Source organism: Mus caroli, chromosome 2 (assembly GCF_900094665.2).
Source record: "Mus caroli chromosome 2, CAROLI_EIJ_v1.1, whole genome shotgun sequence".
Lineage (NCBI taxonomy): Eukaryota > Metazoa > Chordata > Mammalia > Rodentia > Muridae > Mus > Mus caroli.
The window spans coordinates 143,045,361-143,054,662 of record NC_034571.1 but is presented as its reverse complement, the minus strand read 5'-3'; the positions used below and the strand labels follow the sequence as shown (position 1 = coordinate 143,054,662).

Sequence of the window (9,302 nt, the reverse complement as noted above, 5' to 3'; positions counted from 1 at the left end):
TCTGTAGACCAGGCTGGCCTCGAACTCAGAAATTCGCCTGCCTTTGCCTCCCAAGTGCTGGGATTAAAGGCGTGCGCCACCATGCCCGGTGGAAGCTTTTTTTTTTTTTTTTTTGTGAGCATTGAATTTTAGAGTGCTAATCACACATACAAAAGAGCCGGCTACAGTCAGCATCATTATTGCACAGGAGAGATTCACAGAAGTCTAGTCAACTTCTGCCCTTGAAGTAAAATTTGAGATCTTTAGGATAATATAACTACAGCATTGATAAATGTAAGAATTTAGGCCTCTCACAGTAAGATTACCCATAAGCAGCAGGGCTTACTTACAGGGCCATCATTACTTGATACAGAGCTGATGAGAAATGAGTCTTAGCCTGGCCAGGAACAAGGGTCTCAATAGGACTGAGGCTAAGACAAGTTTGTGCCAAGCAATCAGACTTTTTATACCCCTATCAGAAACAGAATATAGCCACTGTTCCTAAGATCAGTACAATGATAGTTGCAGGGACACAATGACACTTACAAGCTATATAGGGTACATAAATAAGAGTAATGTCTAAGACTAATTGCCCTGTCATGCTTCTGTAAGTTTTGTTGACTTAGCAGGAACACAGATTTACAGGGAGACCTAAACACTCCTGCCTGAGGGAGTACATCAGTTTGTCAGGAACTGAAAGGCACACAGTGTCCCAGGAGCCATGAACTCTAACCTGAAAAACCTATGACACATGCCTCTCGAAGGGGGCTAGACCAGGCCAACTCCATGTTTCCCTGCAAGTATCAGTACTTGCAAAGAGATCATGTGACAGTATATCTTGCATATATAATAACTAAATGCTGATTCAGTCGAGGCAAATAGATTAAAGGCCAGGGTTTTAAAAAGCAAAATCAGTCAGTACATGGGAAATGTGTATTAACCCTGGTAGTATGGTGGCAGAGGCAGGTAGATCAGAGTTCAGGGCCAGCCTAGTCTAAATCAAATTCCTGTCTAGCCAGGAATACCTAAAGGGCCCTGTCTCAAAGAAATGTATGTAGTATGTATATATGTGTGCATGTCCAAAGAGCAGGTTTTACATCAGAATATGCTAAAAACAGCATTCATGGGTCACTTTGCATGTATTTACTTAAATGCTTTTAAATGTGCAAACTGTGGTTTCATGTATAATGTATAGACACATAATTCTGAAAGCCACAGATACACAGGCCATTACATCTTCTAAAAAGCACTTTAAAATAGTGCTTATAAAGTCATCCTTTAAAAGACTTTAATACAGATATATAAAGTACCTGTTTAAGGACAGTTTCCTAGATAGCCAAATATCTTTAACATAAAAAGCAGAAGTATATATATATATATATATATATGTGTGTGTGTGTGTGTGTGTGTGTGTGTGTGTGTGTGTGTATTTATACTACCAGTTATAAAATGATCCTAAAAATAGCACATCCATCCTTAAGAATGCTTTTTTGTGGAGCTGGAGAGATTGCTCAGTGGTTAAGAACACTGTCTGCTCTTCCACTTCCAGGGGACCTGACAGAACACCAATGCACATAAAATAAAAATAAATAAATTTTAATAAAGAATATTTTTGCTGTAGATTAAAAAAATAATATCCTATTGTATGGATGACTATTTTATTACAGCACAAATATCTTTAAAGATACCTAAATATTACTTTATAACTCAAATATAGATTTTTACAAACTTTTCAATTTTAATTGTGTTTATTTGTCAGTGTGTGAGTGGGAAAGGTATCAGTGTAGTGATGTGAGTGAAGGTATCTGTGTAGGCCACATGCGTTAGATCCCCTGACAGCTAGGAGCTGACAGTTAGGGGCTGTGTGTGGGGGTGCCAGGAATGCGCAGATCAACACTCCAGATTTTCATGACCAGGGATCAGGTGCTGCTTTATGTCTTGTAGTCTCATAGCCTTCGCCTAAATCTGTGGTGAGGGTGGAACAGGGTCCCCTGATTACAGAAAGATCCAACAGTATATCAATTGCATGACATTCTGAAGTTTTCTAATGTCAAAAGTTGACAACTATTTCTGGGTATGGTCTGACTTCTGCTTTCCCTAATAGACAAATGCTGAACAGAGCTCGTATCTACCCAGTGTTTATTTTAGGAGTCAAGAAACTGACCAATTCTCTGTTTCAACCTCTTCACAATTCTTTTTATTGTTGTTGCTGTTGTTGTTTTGGTTTGTTTGTTTGTTTGTTTATTTGTTTTTTGAGACAGGGTTTCTCAGTGTAGCCCTGGCTGTCCTAGGACTCACTCTGTAGACCAGGCTGGACTCAAACTCAGAAATCTGCCTGTCTCTGCCTCCTGAGTGCTGGGATTAAAGGCGTGCGCCACCACTGCCTGTTCACAATTCTTTATTATTGATTAGCTAGTTAATAGATGATTGGGAAGGGAACGAGCAAATTTTAAGTGAATCCTAGGTATCCTTACATTATGAACTAATTTATGTATTTGCTTATAGATGCAGTCTCATGTGTAGCCTGGTCTAGCCTGTGCACCTACCGTTCTGTTCCCTTGTCTTTCCCACCTCTCCATCATGTATTTGTCCAGCATGGTGGGGGCACCCTGGATATGTCTTCTGCCCCCAACAATTCAGTTTTTTAAGTAGATATTCTTATGTATAAGGGAGAGACCTTGTATTTATAAGGTAAAGTGAAAGTGGGGAGGTGTATATTGAAAATTAATGTTTGCTCACCAAATATCATTAACAGGTTTTTTGTTTTGTTTTGTTTTCGAGACAGGGTCTCTCTGTGTAGCCCTGGCTGTCCTGGAACTCACTCTGTAGACCAGGCTGGCCTTGAACTCAGAAATCAACCTGCCTCTGCCTCTGCCTCCCAAGTGCTGGGATTAAAGGCATGTACCACCACACCCAACAACAGTTTTGTTCTTTTTTAAGATAGGAATTGTGCATAGTTCGAGCTTTTTCTGTTTATCTGTTTTCTGCTCCATTCCTCTCCTCCTCCCCTCCCTCCTTTTTTCCTCTCTCTTTCACTCCTTTCTCCCTTTCTTATTTCTAGTTTTGAAGGTAGAACACTGTTGTGTTGCCTAGTCTGACCTCACACTCTAGGGCCCAAGAAGTCCTCTGTCTCAGTCTCATATGGAGCTGGCATGGAGGCACGTGCTGGGTTTCATCTGTTTTCTGATTACTCTGTAGCTTTAAAACACACACACACACACACACACACACACACACACTCACTCACTCACTGCTCACACTCACTCACTGCTGACTGATGGATGCCCTGGGTCCCTGCAAAGAGAAGCTGATTCCTCTAGCTGCCTTCGACCCCACAGGGGCTCCTAGCATGTCTTTCCAGTGCTAGCTCTGTGATCTGCTTTTGTTCAGTGTGTGGGCCTGAGGGAAATGGGGCTATGAAACCTAGCTAACCTGCTACTTCGCTTTTCTCCTTCATGACCAGCCTGCTATGGGATGGACAACGAAGACGAGAACCACTATGTGTCACGGCTCAGGGATGTCTACAGCAGCTGTGACACCACAGGGACCGGGTTCCTGGATCAGGAAGAGCTGACCCAGCTATGTACTAAGCTTGGCCTGGAGGAGCAGCTGCCAGCCCTCCTTCACATTCTTCTCGGAGATGACCACTTGGCCAGGGTGAGTGGTGGACTCCTGCCGAGGGACAGTGCAGAGCTGTGCCACCCACCGGTGTGGGCATTTGGTCCACAACACCCAAAGAAAGGCACTTGGGGAAGAAAAATCTCCAGCAATAAACCATGTTGTTCTAGGGATTGAAAGAAGAGCTTCAGGAAGCATAAGCAGCCACACCCAGCCATGTGGACGTGGCCCGCTATGCCTAGCTGCTGCTGTTCTCTTGGTTGTGTGGTTTGGTTTGGTTTAGTTGGTTAGGTGTGGTAAAATGGTTTATTTGGCGGTAGAATGGTGGTTCAGATTTACCTTCTGTGATAGAGTCTTCCAGTACATGATTGGAAACCTGAAATGAACACCCTTATTCTGAAAGGCAATAATCGGAGGTCTTTTGAGGAAAAGAAGACTCCAAGGGGAGTTTTGGTTCATGAAATGAAATGGGAATCTATGGGAAGTAACAGTGTCTTCTCCTTACTGAAACTCCCGCAGGTTAACTTTGAGGAATTTAAGGAAGGCTTTGTGGCTGTGCTGTCATCTGGTTCTGGCGTAGAACCCTCCGATGAGGAAGGTAGTTCTTCCGAGTCAGGTGAGAGGATTTCCTGTAAGCTCTTCAGTTTCTTTATTTATCTGTACCATTCAAAGTGTAGCTCAACTGTTCCAAATTCTAGCCTCCTTTTCTGTCACCCACAAACCATCAAGTGCAGACTTGGGCAGAATATGTGGAATTTCCTCTTCTGTGACTGTCATCAGATGGTTACCTGCATTACCTGTAGGGGGCCACTGACAATGCACTGAGGGGTGTAGAGCAGCGAGAGGTGGAGCCTCAGGGATCTTAGGTGTACCAAGCAAGCAGACCGGCCTTCCGCCCTGAGCACTAATCTGCTCTCACAGCCATGGTGTTGCAGTGTTCAAACAGGGCTAACAGGAATCCCACTGTGGAAATGGCTGTGAGGCAGGAACATGATGATAAGTCCAACCGACACATGACAGGAAGCCACCAGGCCCAAGGATTGTGGGTACAAAATAATGGGCCAGGTGTGAGACAGCTGGAGGCTGGTCTGCTTATGGACATGAGGGCTGTGTGAGGTAGACAGTGATGATTTCAGGGTTCACTGGAAACAGCTACTTGCCCTGGCCTCCTGTATAACCATATAGCAGGATGAAGGGTCCTAATCGGACCAAAGGCATGGAGATGAGTGACAGGCAGGGGGAATGGCTCATACCAAGTGTCTTCTAAGTGTGAGGCTTTGAGCTTCATGTATATTTTATGTAGGTTCTATCTACCGTCTTAGAAATTCCACAGTACTGTCTTGAGAGATCTATCCCTGTTCCATAGTATGTGCTGGCTAGGATTGGAGTCCCTGTGTCCCAGTACCTGAGCCCCATGCACACAGTGTCAGATCACTGTGCTTCTTGCTCTGGATGACATGGTCAGCCCCTTCTGCACTTCCTCTCATTGCAGAAGCCCTGGGCACAGGACAAAGTTAGTGCCCAGACCACTTGCACAAGGATGATAGCCCCACACCACTTGCACAGGTATTTGTCTCATACCTTTCTCTGCAAAGATGTGAAGAGGGTCACTACCAATTCATTTTCTTTTCTTTAGAATTAGAAACCAATTCATTTTCTTTTCTTTAGAATTAGAAAAACTTTTCTCACCTAAGTGGCCCATGCCTTTCCCGAAACATTGCCCCTAATGCCATTGGAGAGAGACCAACCTCTGCCATCTCTGTTGTGTGGCTCTAGGGACAAGATGAACAACAGTGTTTACTCTAGACAGAGTGAGCGCTAACAGCAGGTCAAACACATGATTTTACCTGAGCTCAGTGGGGAAGCCCATAAAATTATTAGGGTTACTCACAGGAGCATGGGTACCTCACCCAGGCGCCACCAGCCTTCTTCCCTTTAGCTGTTGTCCAGTGCTGTTATAACCTTGGGCAAGGGTCTTCTGAATCTTGGTATCTTCCTGAGCTTTCTCAGCCTGATAAGTTTTATTTGCTTCTCCATCTTGTGAAACTTCCTACTGACTAGAGGAGGGAATGTTTCAATTTGGAGGAAAAAGCTGTGCAGCAGTCAGAAAACATCTACCTACTACCCTAACTGCCCTTGTGTTGTGGGCCTGCGGTGACAGAGCTGGGTCATCTCTAGGTTCCCCCTCCAGGGTTGAGTCTGGTTCAGTCTTTTTTATTCTCTAACTTGCCCGTTCCTAGCCGGGCGTGGTGGCGCATGCCTTTAATCCCAGCGCTTGGGAGGCAGAGGCAGGCGGATTTCTGAGTTGGAGGCCAGCCTGGTCTACAAAGTTCCAGGACAGCCAGGGCTATACAGACAAACCCTGTCTCGAAAAACAAAAAAAAAAAAAAAACTTGCCTGTTCCTTGTCTCCTGTGCCTCCCTACTGCCTGCTCCTCGCCCATCTGACTATACTTCTTGCATTTTGGCTCCAGTTGTAACATTTTCATCCTAATTTCTCGTTACTTCTTGCCTAGTGCCTTCCACCTTGCCATTTGAACGTGTTTATCTATGTAGCCAAATGCCTGCATTAGGAATAGCAGTCCTGTACTTGTGTTTCCCTCTCCTGTTGTCAAAGGCCATTAACATATAACTAAGTGGGATTTGACTTTCCAACCCTGTTACACTATCTCAATAGCGCACTTGATAATGGCACATAGGTATCTGGACTTTAGTCAGACAATGGGGCTCCTGCAGGGTATTGTGCAATGTGTATCAAGTAGGTGATGTGATGGGCTGGCTGAGGGAATGGTGGAAGATGCTAGGTCCCAGGGATTTACTGTGCTCCACCTCCTGGGAGAGCTCACTGTAGGGAGCAGACACTGCTGTCATTGTTGCCTTTGCTCTGCTGTCGCTGCTTCTGTGCTGAAGAGCCCTATGGGTCCCCTTTCTGAGTAGTGCTTCGGCATGACGGAGGGAGATTTCTCCTAGGGCTGTTCTGGTTAGATTCTTAGAACAACAGAACATGGACAGCAGAGATATGAAGGGAGCCACTGGACAGAAGGAAGCCCACAAGGAAGATAAGTCTGGGCAAGTTGCAGCAGTTTCCGTTGTCCCTGAATAACTGCAGGGTGGGGCTGTAGCCTTGGCCTGGTGGCCTGGGTCTCCTTGGAGGCTGGCCTCCTGGTGGGGACGAGGACAGTGGGCATCCTCTGTAAGGGTGCCCAGGTGTCTGATGCTCCCCACTGACAGGATGGGTGCCCTCTTCTAGCCCTACTAGAAGTTGCTTCCTTGAGAGCCATGGGAGCCATGCCCTGCTGCACCTTGCCTGCAAATGGAAGCTAGTCACTGACAAGAGCGTTTGTTTTGTAACTGCTCCTTATGGAGAGCCAAGCAAACAGATTTATTAAAGAAACATGAGAGAAAGTCTGTGGGGTGCAAGGGGCTCCAAACAAAGGAAACGCTGCAGAGCTATGTTGTAGAGACCTTTTATAGGATTTATGGCAGAAACTGGACAGAGACAGGTAGTTTCAGCTGAGATGTTTTGTACTTTCAACATATCTCCTGGAGAGATGACTGTACAGTGCTCACCCAGGTAGGATGGTGGCTACATGCTGAACCGCCCTCTGTTCATCTTTGACTTGCCTTGTCAGGTGCTAACCGTAGCTTGTCTGCTGGCAGCTAGCCCTGGAAGACTTGTAAGTGTTGCTGCTCTCCTACCTTGGCTAGTATTTTTCTGGCTGCTAACTAAATTGTGTTATCTTTGTTCTTCTGTTTACATGCCTGAAAGTTCTTGGGTTAGGGTCAAAACACACTGAGGCAACACACTTGGAGATAAGGAGTTTGTTTAAAGTGTTATCAGCACCACAGATAGACAGACAACAGCATTTCAGGGCCTCCAAAAAGAGTTCAGGCCACAGTGCCAGAGACAGCTTTCATGGTCTTTTTAAAAAAAAATTTTGTATTACTTTTTTGAGATTATAATACAATTAAACCTTCCTTTTCCCCTTTCCTGTATCCAATCCCTTCCATGTATCTTCTTGCTCTCTTTCAAATTTATAGCCTTTCTTTCATTAATTGTTGTTGCGTGCATATGTTTTTGTGTTGTGTTAGTCTGTGTCTTTGTGTGTTCCTAAATATTATGTATATGTACCTAAATATAACTTATTCAGTCTTTAAAATATTACTGTGGTATGTATATTTTCAGAGCTGATTTCTAGATAGTCCGTTGCTATGTGCTCTTCCCTGGGGTCAATACGCCTCCCACTATCAGCATTCTTTTTCACATGTAGTTTTTGTATAGGGGCAAAGCTTCGTGATCTTTCTTCTCTTCACTTTATCCTGTCTATTGCTGCTGTCCTTGTTCATCTCATGTGTGTGTGCTGAGCATAACTTCTGATATTACTAGGAGATACAATCTCAGAGCAAAGTCTCTGATTGTCTGGCTCTCACAACCTTTCAGCCCTCTTGTTTGCATTGTTGCCTGAGTCTTAGATACAGTAACTGTATTGTTGTATACACATCCATAAAAATTAGTGAAAGAGAGGAGATGAGAGAGAGAGGGAGGGAGAGGGAGGGAGGGGGAGAGAGAGAGAGAGAGAGAGAGAGAGAGAGAGAGAGAGAGAGAGCAAGAGAGAGCACTTGTGTACATATGAGGATGTCAGAAGTCAACTATTTCCTTTCTAATCAACTTGGAAGTTAGCTCTCCTCTGCCACTTGGACCATTCAGGGACCAAGCTCATGCGACCAGCCTGCCCCTTTCTTCCTAGCCATCTTATTGGTACCACTTCCATGCTTTTTCTCCTTGTTGTTGTTATATATTTTCTTTATCTACATTTCAAATGTTATCCCCTTTCCTGGTCCCGTCGCCCCCCCTCGCCCCCCCGCTCACCAACCCACCCACTCCTGCTTCCTGGCCCTGGCATAGAGCCTTCACAGAACCAAGGGCCTCTCCTCCCATTGATGGCCAACAAGGCCATCTTCTTCTACATATGCAGCTTGAACCATGGGTCCCTCCATGTATACTCTTTGGTTGGTGGTTTAATCCCTGGGAGCTCTGGGGGTACTGGTTGGTTCATATTGTTGTTCCTCCTATGGGGCTGCAAACCCTTCAGCTCCTTGGGTCCTTTCTCTAGTTCCTCCATTGGGAACCCTGTGCTCCGTCCAATGGATGGCTATGAGCATCCACTTCTGTATTTGTCAGGCACTTTGGCTTGTCCCTCCTGCCACCCTGTGTGTCAGTACTCCTGAGAGACTAGTTCTCTCCGGGAGGAATTTGGGTATGGAGACCTGTGATACAGGGTCAGCTCTGGGATGCAGACAGAGACCAGAGGATCCTGTTCCCAGCTGATCCTTGGTTCCTGTGTCCCAGTAGCTCTGTGAGTGTTTCTTCTTGGGCCAGGAATTTGAAGAGAAGTGGTGGTCTTACCTGTGTAGGTACTCCAGACCTGCTCTCTCCTGGCAGTATTTGTATATGTAGCTCTGTGGCACAGGATCAGCTCTGGGTGCAGATGGAGACCGGAAGGCTCCTCAGTTCCTGTGTCCTGAGGGTTCTGAGCGGGTTCCTCTGAGCAGCAGTGGTGGTCCTTCCTGCACTTACAGTCTTGTCTGCATTCCTGGGAGGCTTGCTCCCTCCTGGTACTATTTGGTTATGGAGCCCTGTGCCAGAGGATCTGCTACAGGCAGAGAGAGAACCGGAAGGCTCAGCTTTTCTTTAAAAAAAAAAAA

At 45.3% G+C, this 9,302-nt stretch overlaps 1 protein-coding gene across 2 annotated transcripts in view; it reads left to right on the top strand.

The window, feature by feature from the left end:
- The window catches only part of Ninl (ninein like), a 76,242-nt gene that overhangs the window by 25,432 nt on the left and 41,508 nt on the right, over positions 1-9,302 (top strand). For both annotated transcript variants that reach the window (XM_021156253.1, XM_029473962.1), the window contains exons 2-3: positions 3,443-3,636; positions 4,117-4,213. In XM_021156253.1, the coding sequence (XP_021011912.1) occupies positions 3,454-3,636; positions 4,117-4,213 (280 nt within the window). In that variant the 5' untranslated portion in view covers positions 3,443-3,453. The remainder of the gene's footprint in view (positions 1-3,442; positions 3,637-4,116; positions 4,214-9,302) is intronic.